Genomic DNA, 15,285 nt, shown 5'->3' on the forward strand with positions numbered 1-15,285 from the left:
TCCACAGGGTGGGTGCCACTACCGAGAAGGCCCTCTGCCTGGTTCCCTGTAGCTTGGCTTCTCGCAGCGAGGGAACTGCCAGAAGGCCCTCGGTGCTGGACCTCAGTGTGCGGGCAGAATGATGTGGGTGGAGACTCTCCTTCAGGTATTATGCACCAGGTGCAGCCTCCAAGGGCAGCCCCTCATGCATCTCCGTCCAGACGGCAGGTTGCTGTGGAGGTCTGTCGAGGGAGGACACCCGATCGCCCATAGCAGGAGACCTCACACTGTGCATGAGGATCTCCACACACTCGTCCACCACATGGCTGGCTTGCGTGCAAAATTCCAGAAGGGAAGAGTAATTTAGAAGGGGAGATGTGCGTTCAGGAGAATTCACGGCCTACTGGGTTACAGGCTGCTCTGCGGATGGCATTGGGGGGTGGGGGGCTTCTCTCTTTTATTGCTAAGTCAGTTGGCTGCCTCGCTTCCCCCTCAATGTGCCAAGTTTGCAAAAAGCGAGCCGCCCAGCTGTTCCAAGATACAGATCTGTTTCCTCTGCCATGGTATTAATTACATGCCTGCTCTTCCACGCCAGCCAGTCCAAACATCTCCCGCGTCCAGTAACTTCTAAGGAAATTTGGAATTTGCTTGGAAACACTTGTCAGGGTGATCATGTAGCCCTGGGTGGGTTCCTGGACAGATTTCTTGTTGACACAGGAATATTCATTTGATTTGAAGAATGGTTTGTGTGCCATTTTCCTTCGCCCGCCCGCCATAAAATGGCTTTCCAAAGTGGATGGCTGTTTTGATACAGTCGTACCTCGGAAGTCGAATGGAATCTGTTTCGGGAGTCCGTTCGACTTCCAAAACCAAGCCACAGTTTCCAATTGGCTGTAGGAAGCTCCTGCAGCCAATCAGAACCGGCAGAACCTGTGTCGGATGTTCAGGTTCCAAAGAACATTTGCAAACCGGAACACTCACTTCCCGGTTTGCGGTGTTCGGGAGCCAAAACGTTTAACTTCCAAGGTACAACTGTATATAAAAACAAAGCCAAACAATACCCAAAATATGTGTCTCAATTGCACCTGCAACAGCAACACAAAATAAGCAAGCTGTTGGAAAAGTGGCAGGTGCAGGTGTCTTTTCTGTGGCCGCCCCTAAGTAGTGGAAATCCCTGCCAAGCAAGGCTTGTCTCACCCCTCCCTTGATGGCCTTCAGTACTACTGCAAAGGTCTGTTGTTCTTCAGGTGGTAGCCTGGATTTTGGGGGTGCAGTTAACTTAGGTCAGTGGCTAAGGATACAAAAGTAAGACCAGCAACAGCCTGTTCCTGTGTGGAGTGTTCTCAGTCAAGGCTCCGGCCAGCCCCTTTTTCCAGGATCCATCCAGTGGTGTAGCAGGAGGGGCGTAGAGGGGCATCATGGCTTCTCACTATGTCATGCAGAGTTCCAAATTCTACAAATGGGGAAAAGGAGCGGACCTTTGGTATTCCACCCCTCCTATCACCTTCCACATACCAATAACCTTCCTGTAAAGGGAAGTTTTTTAAAAATGTTTAATGTTTTTATATATGTTGGAAGCTGCCCAGAGTGGCTGGGGCAACCCAGTAAGACGTGTGGGGTATAAACAGTGCAATTATCATTGTGGAATGGGACATCCCTATTTTCATCAGAGAAATGTTGGAGGGTATGTTATGTGCCACCCATCTGACTGGGTTGCCCCAGCCACTCTGGGCAGCTTCCAACAAATTAAAAGACCAAACACAGTAAAACATCAAACATTAAAAACTTGTCGTTACAGGGCTGCCTTCAGATGTCTTCTAAAAGTCAAGTAATTGTTTTATTTTCTTGACATCTGATGGGAGGGCATTCCACAGGGCGGGCGCCACTATTGAGAAGCCCCTCTGCCTGGTTCCCTGTAACTTCACTTCTCGCAAGGAGGGGACCACAAGCTGGACTTCAGTGTCCAGGCTGGACGATGCGGGTGGAAGGGGATCCCTTCCAAACCTAGAGTGCTGTGGTTCTGTGACGCCATGACAGTTTTAAAGTGGCATTATAGGGCTTTAAATGTGCTGCATGAGCCCAGCCACTTTTTCTTCAGTTGGCAACAGCATGACCACATCGAGGTGACCACTTCAGACCTTCCTACCAAATGCAGGGAGGCTGAGCATGGCCTGGTCAGGGCTGGCTCATGTGGGGACATTGGGGTGGGAGTGAGGCACACCCCCAGCGCCATCTCTGCTCTCCACTTGTGTTGGGAAATCCCCTTTCAGACAGAACGCCTGAACAGCATCTATGTGGTTCGTCAGCAGATTCCCTAACCCTGCTAACTCTGAGCTGAGCTTCTCTGAGCTAATATTTATCCATGCTCTGGTAAACTCCAGATTAGCCTGTTCCAAATGTGTTGTTTGCAAAGCCTTAAAAAATAAAAAAAATAAAAGCCATTCACTGACTACAGCAAGTTCAAAATGTAGCAGGGGACTTGCTGTTTGGGACCAGGAGATTGGAACCATATCTTGCCAATGTTTAAGCGACTGCACCAGCTTCATTCTGGTTCTGGGCTCTGTCCAATGTCATCTCTTGTTGTATCTCAGCATGCCCACTGGTGCGACTGCCATTTAGCATGACATGCCAGAGTATCGGTCAAAAAGCCTCCATTCCACATGCAACAAATGGACAGAAGTATTAGCAGTAGAATCTGGAAAAGCGAACACACGATTCCTTGTATCTGGATGCATGCAACGTCATCTGTGTTGGCTCCTTGCCTGTTCCTGGCTGGATTTGACATTTTTAATGCCTTTGGGAGATTGGAGATTGGGTTGCCTGAAGAATGGCCTCTTCCCATTCTTGACCTTGAGATCATCTTCAAAGGCCTCTTTTCTGGGTGCCCAGGACATGTAAAAAAAAAAAGTTAAAACTCTGTGTTACAGTCCCCAAGTGGTGGGAGACCTCAGGGGTTCCAAACCCTCTTCCAGAGTTTGATTTCCTTAGAATGAAGGCCAATGGAGAGTATGGTATCTTTAGGAGTTATTTACATATACGACATGATAATCTTTATTATCATTGTCCCATACAGAACAACGAAATTGAAAAAATCTACATCAGACATTCAAAAACCAATGAGCCTGCTATCCCAGCCTGGTTAGCCCCCTAAAAACTCTGATGCCCCAAAATCAAATACAATATACTCCCACAGAGACTACCTTACACTGCATTTAAAATCAAAATCACATTTGGATAGAAACTGTTTCTCAGGCGGCTAGTCCTAGTCTTTATAACCCTGTACCTTCTTCCATATACAACCTGAGCATAGGTAAGAGCAGGGGTCAGCAACCTTTCTCAGCCGTGGGCCAGTCCACCGTCCCTCAGGCCATATGGTGGGCCGAACTATTTTTTTTTGGGGGGGGGAATGAACACATTCCTGTGCCCCACAAATAACCCAGAGATGCATTTTAAATAAAAGCACACATTCTACTTATGTAAAAACACGCTGATTCCCAGACCATCCGTGGGCCGGAGAGAGAAGGCGATTGGGCCACATCCAGCCCCTGGGCCTTAGTTTGCCTACCTCTGGGCTAGAGGGTGTCACACCATAAGCACCTCAACAGATCTTGCTTCTGCGTTTGTTTCCAGAGAAGCCCCAAAGTCTAGCTTAGGTTTGGCACAGAGCAAGGCATGTCTCTCTCTGCTGCTTCCAGCTTTATCACTCAGAGAGAAGTTATTGTGTTGTTGCTGCTGTGTTGGCCTCTGAAATGTGTTCCATAAGCATGCTTAGGGTTTCATGGTTCAGCCAGTTGCTTAAAGCAGTCCTCCCCCTTCTCTATTTCAGGTGCAAGTTCTTCAGTTTAACAGAGACGCCAGAGGACTATACCATCATAGTGGATGAAGAAGGCTTTCTAGGTGAGCACAATGATGGTCACCTCATGTTCCTTCCTTTATCAGTTCATTTCAGTGTTATTGGACCCCACCTGCGCAATACATTTAAAGAAGGATCTTGCCACCTTACAAATGTGTCTTCCCTCTACACCACAAAACCTGTGCGCTGGCTGATGTTATCCCTTTTGTGCTATTTTTGTATAGATTGCACAAATAAATTTTCTTTAAAAATGGGTGGGGGGAACCAATGCAGCAAACCTTTTTTGAGTCTCCCCAACCACCACACAAACACATAAAACCACCCCAGCCCAGTGAGGACCGAGCAGTGGGCCCCGAATGCTCATTGATGGGGAATGGAATGGAATGCAGTAGTTGAAAGCTAAGACGGCCAGTTGGTGCACTGATTTGAATCACTGCACGCAGCAACATTTTGTTACAGTCCCAAATTATTTTATGACAGCGGTGGGGAGATCGGCGGACCAGATTGCTACCTCCTGGATGAACTCTCCTGTGGGATGCTTAGCTTTTCAACAAGCTCCAGTTCCATACACTCCAACATTTCTCCGATGAAAATAGGGATTCCATTGCAATCATAATTATTATAAACCTGGATAGCTCAGTTGGTTAGGGTGTGGTGCTAATAATGCCAAGGTTACAGGTTCGATCCCCATGTGGGACAGCTGCATATTCCTGCATTGCAGGGGGTTGGACTAGATGATCCTTAGGGTCCCTTCCAACTCTATGATTCTATTATTCTATGATTCTATTCTTGTAGTTGTTGTTTTATTTATATCCCATCCATCCGACTGGGTTGCCTCAGCCACTTTGGGTAGCTTCCAAGATATATAGAAACACAATTAAATATTTTTAAAATTCCCTATACCTTCAGATGGCTTGGGCAACTCCACCCCCTCCAACATTTATCTGATGAAAATGGGGGTGTCCTAAGGAAAAGCAGGGCATTCTAGGATCAAATCAGCTTCTGTAAATCAGGGAATGTCCCTGGAAAATAGGGAGTCTTGGAGGGCCTGCAGTTCTCTTGGAAGACATGCCAGAACAGGCATAGGCAAACTCAGCCCTCCAGATGTTTTGGGACTACAACTCCCATCATCCCTAACCACTGGTCTTGTTAGCTAGGGATGATGGGAGTTGTAGTCCCAAAACATCTGGAGGGCCGAGTTTGCCTATGCCTGTGTCAGAACTTCAACTAATTGGGGGTGGAAAAGATGAGGAATGTTTGGTCTTTAACTGCTCCAGCCTGAAAAGTTAGGAGGCCTTCCTCAGTGAGGGCTAGCATCTTGAAATTCTGCATGTGCATAATAACGCAAGACAAACTCCTCTGCTAATGGGGTGATTTGCACTGATTGGGCACGGTCAGGTTTTGAACAAGACCATCAACCGATGGAGCATATTAAATTGCTGGCTGCGGCTGCTCCTGGTTTGACATACACTGCATTTATCAAAACGGCAAAGGTCCCTCACGTGGATTCCCCCCCCCCCTTAGCCCTCCTACTTTTAAATGTCAGGGATAAATTGTGTGGAAAATCCTTCAAACTAATGGCCTGCGAAATATTCGGCAAAAGCTATTTTCTACCCTCTGTTCTAATTGCATCTTAAACTTTAATAGCGCCGGCAACTGGAGAATCACGCACATGCTAATGTCACACTTCACTTGAAGCAATTTGTTTCATAAGATAATGAACTGTATCAGCATTAAGTCGGGAGGAAGAGGAGGAGATGGTGGCGATCGATGGGTTGCCTTGTAGGAGGAAGGAACTCAGTGGGTTTCCACGGTGACGGTGCAGAGGCTAGGGGTTGTAACCAGTGGTACTCAGAGCACCGCCATTGAATGCACAGGCCGAGAAAACGTAGCAAAACGTCCTGGACTAGCCCTGTCTGATAGGGTGCCTCCAGTGGTCCCACAAGGGACGCAGGTGGCGCTGTGGGTTAAACCACAGCCAATCAGGGCTTGCCGATCAGAAGGTCAGCGGTTCGAATCCCTGCGACGGGGTGAGCTCCCGTTGCTCGGTCCCTGCTCCTGCCAACCTAGCAGTTCGAAGCAAATCAAAGTGCAAGTAGATAAATAGGTACCACTCCAGCGGGAAGGTAAACAGCGTTTCCGTGTGCTGCTCTGGTTCGCCAGAAGCGGCTTAGTCATGCTGGCCACATGACCCGGAAGCTGTACGCCGGCTCCCTCGGCCAATAAAGCGAGATGAGCACCACAACCCCAGAGTCTGCTACGACTGGACCTAATGGTCAGGGGTCCCTTTACCTTTAGTGGTCCCACACAACCCTGAGTTTCAGCTGTCCCATACCAGGGGCCGAGCCCTGTAGTGCGGTAGGCCCTGTCCTGTGGAACTCCTTGCCAGTAGAGGTTCAACAGGAGTTGTCACTGCTGGTTTTCAGACACCTTTATTCAGGTCGGCCTTTCAACCTTGAGATTCTTTGCTAACCAGCTTTTTCCCCACCCAAGTTACATAGGTCCATTTTTATTTTTTATTTTTTTTTGAAAACATTTTTATTTGATTTTACAAATATAGCATATCCATATGTAGAGATTACTCTGAATCTCAAGACTTCCCCACCTCTACCCGCGCCATGGGTCCTATTGTCAATATTTAGAACTGCATATTATTTCATAGTCTATATTTTGTGTCACTCCATATTGTCCATAGTATTTGCTACATTACAAGTGAGATTAAAACCCTGCTAATGTTTTCATCTGCTTGCAGTGGTCTCCTAAATAAATTATAATTTTCCCCCATTCTTTTTTGAAGTTTTTGTCCTCTTGGTTCCTGAACTTTCCAGTCAGCTTTGCCATTTTGGCGTAATCCATCAACTTAGTTTGCTAACCAGCTTCGACTGACATTTTAAAATGGTTGTTAGTTGTTAGTTGGAGTTTTGTTTTGTTTTTTAAAGTTTTCCTTTATGAAAGTGTGTTTTGTAAGTACATACATAGATAAAAGGCATTTCTCTCCTGCCATGGGGCTCCTGTAGTCAAAACTGACCCGACTCAGAGCTTGTTAGCTTCAGCAAGAATTGCTGCATCAAATGCCCTCAAGGCCACGCTAAGAACTGTATTCATGGTTGCTTTCCACATATGCTACTGAAATGTAAAATTGTCCTTCCCTCTAGGGTTTGAAAAATGTGCACACCGGTGAAAATCTACTTCTGCACGCCAAGGGGATAATTAGAGGGAACTTTGATGGCTAGGGCCACCTTAAAAAGATACATTTTTCCTCACCTTAGCTGGGAGCCAGTAGTTAATCATTCAGAAATTTCATGGCTTGGCTAGTGTCTGGTTGACTAATAGCATGCTTTTTGTAGATTGTGGAGGGCAGTCCTTGTGGGGGTGTTGAAAAAAAGAAGTTGTTGAGGGGGTTGTAAATTGCATATATTAACCGCCACAAAAGTAGTGAATTTGCTCAGGGCAATGAGCACATAGGTGTACAAGGTTAGTAGCTGACGTTTAATTGTGGAGAGAGTGTATTTCTCCCTCCTAGAATGCCGGGTCACCTAATGAAGGCAAAAAGGAGGGAGAGGCAAACAGGCAAAAGTGTTCTGTTTCTGAAGCACCTGCCATTAAAACATCCCGAAACATACAGTAAAAAAAAAAAGGGAAAAACATCAGCAACACGAACTTTTCCTTACAAAAAAAAACAATTCCATATGTAAAAAGTAAAGGTAAAGGTACCCCTGCCCGTACAGGCCAGTCGTGTCCAACTCTGGGGTTGTGCGCCCATCTCACTTAAGAGGCCGGGGGCCAGCGCTGTCCGGAGACACTTCCGGGTCACGTGGCCAGCGTGACGAAGCTGCTCTGGCGAGCCGGCACCAGCGCAGCACACGGAAACGCTGTTTACCTTCCCGCTAGAAAGCGGTACCTATTTATCTACTTGCACTTTAGGGGTGCTTTCGAACTGCTAGGTGGGCAGGAGCTGGGACCGTTTGACGGGAGCTCACCCTGCTGCAGGGATTCGAACCGCCGACCATGCAATCGGCAAGCCCTAGGTGCTGAAGATTTACCCACAGCGCCACCCGCGTCCCAATTCCATATGTACGATCAATGAAATACAGTTCCGTGAAATGGAAATGGTTTATTGAGTATTTACAGATAAATTGTAAACAGATAAGAACATTGGCAGGATTGTTGTAATAACCTGCAGTTTCAATAAGGGTATATATTTAAAGTAGATGAATAAATGAACAAATTAAGTTAATTTGGATATGCAGAAGATATTGAAAATAAATTTAAGGAACTGCAGAAAGAGGGGGAAGGAAGCCAAGTTTCGAAATGTTAAAATGACTGTAAAATTATTGAAATGCTACAATCTGAAAATCATAAATAAAAATTGGGAGAGGGGAATACAGTTCTGTGTGTATATATATATAAAAAAATTAAAAACCATTTTCTATGTGAAAAAGTATTTCAGAGCCAACCAAAAACCACAGACTGGGGGGAAAAGATCTGCTTTTAAAGGAAGGTCTTCATTTGATGGCGAAAAGGCAAAAGAAATTGCAACTGTGCATTGGAAAGGTGTTCCAGAGAGAGCTCTGTTAATGGAGAAATCTGAGGGCTCCCTTGGACAAAAACAAGGACACCAGCCAGGAATACCAGAGCAAAACAGCAGCCAGTAGGCTTGGTCTTTATAGAAGACTGCCGCGACAGGACTCCCACCTGCCACAAGGTGGAACAAGATGGAAGCTGTTATGTACTGAGTTGAATAGGATCCAAAAGGCGGCAGTCTGATTGGTCCTAGAACAATAGGATCCAAAAGGCAGCAGTCTGATTGGTCCTAGAACAATAGGATTCAGAATGCAGCAGTCTGATTGGTCCTAGAACAATGCAGCAGTATGATTGGTTGGCAGGAACTACCCAATCATGCTCCAGATAGAAGTGAATCCACAACCTGATTGGCTTACAGTAGAATTCCGGAATTAGCCAATCATGTGCAGCCCATTGTGTAAATAATGTATATAAAGCAGATACTTTGAGGGGACATTCATTCATTCCTCCTCACCACTATGAGCTGAATAAAGAGCATGAAATCACTTTGCGACTCTGAGTATATTTCAGAAGCCCTGAACAAAAGATTCCCCCAAACTTTTATTAGCTGTTATCCCCATGTTACAACCCCCCCCAAACGACATCACTAATACATCATGGTTACATCATGAAAGGGGAGGTCTGGTGGCAGTAATCTGAGCATCCTGGACGCTGCCCTATGGTTCTCCTTGCCCTCCACCAAACACCCATCAAGTGTAACAAAAGAGATACTTACATTTCCCTGTTTCCCAGCCAAGTTAATCACACCCTTTTGTCTTCATCTGGGTTTGTTATTTCTGGAATGGCTACCTGTCTGGCACTCAGGTATCAGGATGCCGGGAATTATCACTCAGGCAGAGGGGCTGCTGAGTAGCTGAGCTCACATGTCTATATGAATTTCTGAAGTTTTCCCTGTGAGCCAGTACACAGAGACATTTATCAGTGAATTGTTACATTTGGTATCATGCAGAAAAGGCCCTTTGAATAGATAGGAAGAAACTGTGATGAAGTGTTTTGTGGGGACAAATCAGAAAGGTCACAAAAGTGATTGTGCTGATTTTGGCAGTGGGCTGCATGTGCATGATATCTGCTGGAGGTGCAACTCCCCCCCAGCCTATACATAAATTCCTGCAACAGCTCCCACCACTAACAGCCCAGTTCCTTTCTTGCAAAAAGGGGCCCCTTCTGGTTACACAGCTTGTTTATATTTTGTTCCATAAGAAACGTAACAGTTACAGCAAAGAACAATGATGTATACCTATCTTTGCACACGTTGCAAATTAGTGGCACAGCATCCACGGTGTATGATAACAATACTTTTCTTTGCATAATAAAATGGAGTGGACCGCTTGGTGAAGTGCTATGGGGAAGTGGCCAGTCTCCTGCAAGGTGGCTTCAGAGAGCAATGCTGAGAGAAGTGGCTGAAATATACTCGGAGTCGAGATTGGATTTCATGCTCTTTATTCAGCTCATAGTGGTGAGGAGGAATGGAAGTTCCCACAGAATATCTGCTTTATATACATTACACTGGGCAACAATTTTTTACTTTTTGAATGTTGTCTAGATTTCTACAACTGATTTAGGGTATTTTTGCACTGCTGAATCAGGAAATGGCATCCGTTTCTCTCCATCAGGTCAGGTTTTCTGTAAACTGAATGGTGGGCATTGATAAAGGTAAGTACACGTAAATTGCATGTTGCTTCACCATTTTTCAAACTTCAGGGCTTGAACTTCTGTTTCTTGGAACTCCTGGAATGCTCAGCAGAACGGAGGTCTCTCTTCAGAGTCCAACAGTAGTCAGCCATCATGACTGCGTCCCAGCAACCCTGATACCTGGTCTCCATCTCTTTCATGTCCTGATGGAATCTCTCTCCCTGCTCATCACTCATTGAACCCAGGTTCTCAGGAAACCGGTCCATATGTGAAAATAGGTAGTGCATCTTGATGCCCATGTTGCAGCCCAGGTTTCTGAAAGCAGTCAGCATGTTGTTGACAAGTTCTGCGTAGTTTCTGGCCTTATTGTTGCCAAGAAAGTTCTTCACTACCAGAACAAATGCCTTCCACGCTTCCAGTTCCACTTCGTTCATTGAGTTTCCGAACTCTGGATCTCTGATGAGCTGACGGATCTGAGGACCGTCAAAGATGCCAGCTTTCAACTTCTCCATGGTCAATCCTGGAAAAACCTGGCACAAGTAAGTGAATCAGTCACCATCCTTGTCCAGAGCCTTGGTGAACTGCTTGATTAAGCCGAGCTTGATGTGCAGCGGTGGGAAGAGTATTCTGTCTCTGTCCACCAGAGGGTCGTTGATGACGTTCCTTTCTTTGCAAGGCACCAATTCCTCCTGCACAGGCCAGTCCTTCTTCGTGTAATGCTGAGCACGGTCCCTACTATCCCACATGCACAGAAAACATGGGTACTTGGTGAAGCCAGACTGTTGTCCCAACAAAAAGTTCACCATCTTCAGGTCAACACAAATAAACCACTTATGCTGATCATAACCAATTTTCTCCAGCACATACTTCACCGCTTCATAGTTCTCCTTCAGTGTACTCGAGTGAGCCAGGGGTATAGAGGCAAACTGGTTGCCGTTGTGTAGCAGAACACATTTCAGTGATCGCTTGCTGCTGTCAGTCAACAGTCTCCAATCTTTGGGTTCGTACTGTGGCACTCCAAGCTTGAGCAGAAGCTGCGCACTATCTGCACAGTACACCAAGTCCTTCTCTTCCGAGAAAAAACAGAGGTACTCTTGATGCCTGTTGCGCAAGAAGCTGATGCGAGCACTGTCAGAGAGGAGGTTTTTTTCCTTCAATCTGGATGCCAACAGTTCGGCAGAGTCCTTTGACAAGCTGATGTCACGAACTAGATCATTCAACTCCTTTTGGGAAAATGGATGTGGAGCATCATCTTCAAGAACCACTTCTTCTTCTTCATGTCCTTCAACACTGGAGGGATCTTCGTCACTAATGTCAGGAAGTTCTCCAAAGATAGGCACTGGAATTTCATCACAATGAGCTACAGGATGACGTGCTGATTGAAGATCAGGATACTTTGTGGGGTGGCTGCCCCATTAACTTAGTTTTGATCCCCCAACTTTATGCTTTGCTGGACCAATTTATGGAAGATTTCGAGGTTTTATGACTTCAAACTGATCCCTTTTCGACATAATCACTCAGAACTATCGGACCTGAATACTTCTTGTCATTAAAATAATCATTTCCAATCAAAACAATTATTTGACAAGGCATTTTACCCCCACCAACTTCTTCTAAAATGCTCCACACAAGCGTACATGTGAACAAAAACGTAAAAAAAGACATGTGGCCATAGCTCAAAAACTTGACCTGATTGAGCAAAACCAATGTGATTTTTGGATTCAGCGCATCAGATTCATCCTAAATCAGCTGAAAAAACGCAGACAACAAATTTGTTGTTGACCAGTGTTATTTACACAATGGGCTGCACGTGGTTGGCTAATTCCGGGATTCTCCTGTAGGCCAATCAGGTTGCGGATTCACTTCCACCTGGAGCTGGATTGGGTGGCTCCTGTGGACCAATCAGACTGCTGCATTCTGGATCCTATTGTTCTAGGACCAATCAGACTGCTGCATTCTGGATCCTATTGTTCTAGGACCAATCAGACTGCTGCATTTTGGATCCTATTCAACTCAGTACATAACAGTGGCTTTGAATGGAAACCACGTCCCCCTCCTTGAGCACTCATCAGGTGGGCAGGTGGGGACACGCCTTGCTCCAGCAAAGGGACCATTGGGGAACCACTTCTGGCTCCTCTTGTTCCTTTGAAGTGCAAACCTTACCCACTTCACATCTGATGTGTATTGCGTATGCCATGGGTAGGCAAACTACAGCCCGGGGGCCGGATCCAGCCCAATCGCCTTCTAAATCCGGCCTGCGGACAGTCCAGGAATCAGCGTGTTTTTACATGAGTAGAATGTGCCCTTTTATTTAGAATAATAATTTATTATTTATACTCTGCCCATCTGGCTGGGTTTCCCCGGCCACTCTGGGCGGCTTCCAACAAAATATTAAAATACAATAGTCTGTTAAACGTTAAAAGCTTCCCTAAAGAGGGCTGCCTTCAGGTGTCTTCTAAAAGTCTGGTAGTTGTTTTTCTCTTTGACATCTGGTGGGAGGGCATCTCTGGGTTATTTGTGGGGCCTGCCTGGTGTTTTTACATGAGTAGAATGTGTGCTTTTATTTAAAATGCATCTCTGGGTTATTTGTGGGGCCTGCCTGGTGTTTTTACATGAGTAGAATGTGTGCTTTTATTTAAAACGCATCTCTGGGTTATTTGTGGGGCCTGCCTGGTGTTTTTACATGAGTAGAATGTGTGCTTTTATTTAAAATGCATCTCTGGGTTATTTGTGGGGCATAGGAATTTGTTAATTCCCCCCCCCAAAAAAAATAATAGATAGATAGATGATAGATGGATAGATAGATGATAGTCCGGCCTCCCACAAGGTCTGAGGGACAGTGAACTGGCCCCCTGCTGAAAAAGTTTGCTGATCCCTGGCATATGAGCATGACTACCCCCATATGGCCTGGTAGTCCAAGTTTGGCCCATGAGGTTCCCCACCTTCCGCACCTTTAAATGCTAGGCTGGTAGGCAGGCAGGCAGGGTGGATGGGTCTAAGGTACCTTACACCCAGTCGAAACACTGGTCCATCTTCCTCAGTGTTGTCTAAACAGACTGGCAGCACCTCTCGATGGTTTCAGGCACAGGATAGTCCCACCATCCCTACATGGAGAAGCTGGGAGTTGAACCTGAGACCTTCTTCATTCCACTGAGCTATGGCCCTTCCAGCCTTTGCCCGCCTGGCTGCAGTCCCTCTTGTAGTTCTCTTCATTTCTGCAGACAGGGGAGGAAGAAAGGAGGCTTTAGAGAAAGGCATTTATTAGGCAGTCATCAGTAGCAGCTCAGGAACTCAGCCATGGCACAATAGCAGCTTGTTTGCCATTGGGGCATGTGGTTGGTCCGGGGAGGCCAGGGTGGCCTGCAGAGACCACGGGAGTCCAGATTTTGAGATCTGGCAATTCAAACGTGGACCATTGGTCTGGAATTTCCTCCCACCCCATGTTAAGGGATGCCCAGAGAACCTGGAGAAAATGTTCTACAGTAAGTGGAGAATTATAGTGCAAGAAGGAAGCTCTCTTCCTCCTTCCCCCCCCCAACTCCCCCTATTTTTATCGTGGTGAGGAATATTTTCCAGCCCTTTCCTTTGCTCGCATCCACAATGACTGTTATTCAGGGCTGGTGACCTTCACGTTGCCCTTGATGTTAAGAAATTACATTTAGCACGGATTCTATTTATTTCTGTCTCTCGGTTTTCTGCCCCCCAAGTAGCCGGCCTGAAGTGGGGAGAGTGATGGGGAGGGGGGCGCCACACACACACACACACACCAAACCACCTCCCTCGGTTACAGCCTGTTTGTTTGCCAGTTGACTTTGTTTGCTGTGAATGCAAGCAGAGATCTTGCTGTTCCAACTGCTATATCTTGTTTTATAAACAGCAGCCAAGCAGCGCGTTAAGCTGTTGGTATCTGAAGAGGACTTGCCTTATAATTTATTTGGGGTGCATTAATAAAGGGGACAGTGAGGCAGGATATTGCAGGATATTTGTCTGCTTAAAGCATAGATCCCTGGACTCTCTTCCTGCAATTAGGGCTTATTTATTAATTTTGCTAATTAAGGACGCCCACAAAACATTAGCCAGAGCATATTGCTGAGCCCTGAAGCAGATGAAACATCAAAGTATAGCAATCAAGAAGTCAAACCGGTTCCAGTTCAAGCTTCCAATGGAGGAAGAAAAATTTAGCTTGTTCCATTTTCAAGTTCAGCCTCCGTTTGACTCCCATGTCGAACCAAACGTGGAGAGAAACCCAGAAAAACCTGAACTGTTCTTTGAATTCTCTCTCTCTCTTTTTTTTGAAATCTCCAAAGCAGCTTACTGTGAAAGCTACCCAAATAAAGCAATAGAAAGTGGAAAGAAATAGAACAAGCATAAAACTGCAGAAGGAGCAGTTTACGGTCAGTAAGTGGATCTTCCCCAATCTGGTGACGGCCAGGTGTTGTTGAACTACATTTCCCGTCAGCCCCAGCCAACATGCCTTAATGGATGAGAGCTGGGAGCCCAGCAACTTCCAAGGGGCACCATATTGGAGTGGGACTCCGTAAATAATTTCGAAGGACAAATTAAGAGAGCAGATGCACCTTTTGAGCAATTTAAAAGTCTTGGTGAGGAAAAAGCCTTCTCTAACCAAGTCTGTGCAAGATGTGCTTAGGAGTGCATCCCGCTTGTTCGATATCCCAGATAAGCCTGCCTAAAATCTAAACGCAATTTTGACCACCTAGCATTGGTTTGGGAAGCATGCTTCATAAATAAGGAGCCACCACTGAAAAGGCAATGTCTCTCAAGTTACCATCCACTTTACCTGGATTAGTCCCTGGGAAAGGAACCTCGGAAGTGGATCTTAAATATATTACATGGTGATTCTTCTCTTTTAATGTTTGTACAGGCAGGGAAGGAGGGAAATCCCTTTATTTAGACCTGATGGTTGGCATCCCATCTTTCTCGGGAGGCAAAGGAGAGCAAAATGGAGAGCAAAATGCTGGTTTGCCAGCTTCGTGCTCTTGTTGAAAAATGGCCTGTGTCCTGGGGAGACTGATATTCTCCTCCTGTTTGTTTCCGGAGGCTAGGTAAAAGGTAAAGGGACCCCTGACCAATAGGTCCAGTCATGGCTGACTCTGGGGTTGCGACGCTCATCTCGCTTTATTGGCCAAGGGAGCCGGCATACAGCTTCCAGGTCATGTGGCCAGCAGGACTAAGCCGCTTCTGGCGAACCAGAGCAGCGCACGGAAATGCCATTTACC

At 46.1% G+C, this 15,285-nt stretch overlaps 1 protein-coding gene across 1 annotated transcript in view; it reads left to right on the top strand.

The window, feature by feature from the left end:
- CASTOR2 (cytosolic arginine sensor for mTORC1 subunit 2) overlaps nt 1-15,285 on the top strand; it is a 50,067-nt gene that overhangs the window by 15,119 nt on the left and 19,663 nt on the right. The window contains exon 2 of the mRNA XM_053366628.1: nt 3,806-3,876. Coding sequence (XP_053222603.1) covers nt 3,806-3,876 — 71 coding nt within the window. The remainder of the gene's footprint in view (nt 1-3,805; nt 3,877-15,285) is intronic.

The sequence above is a fragment of the Podarcis raffonei genome, chromosome 15, assembly GCF_027172205.1.
Source record: "Podarcis raffonei isolate rPodRaf1 chromosome 15, rPodRaf1.pri, whole genome shotgun sequence".
Taxonomy (NCBI): Eukaryota; Metazoa; Chordata; class Lepidosauria; order Squamata; family Lacertidae; genus Podarcis; species Podarcis raffonei.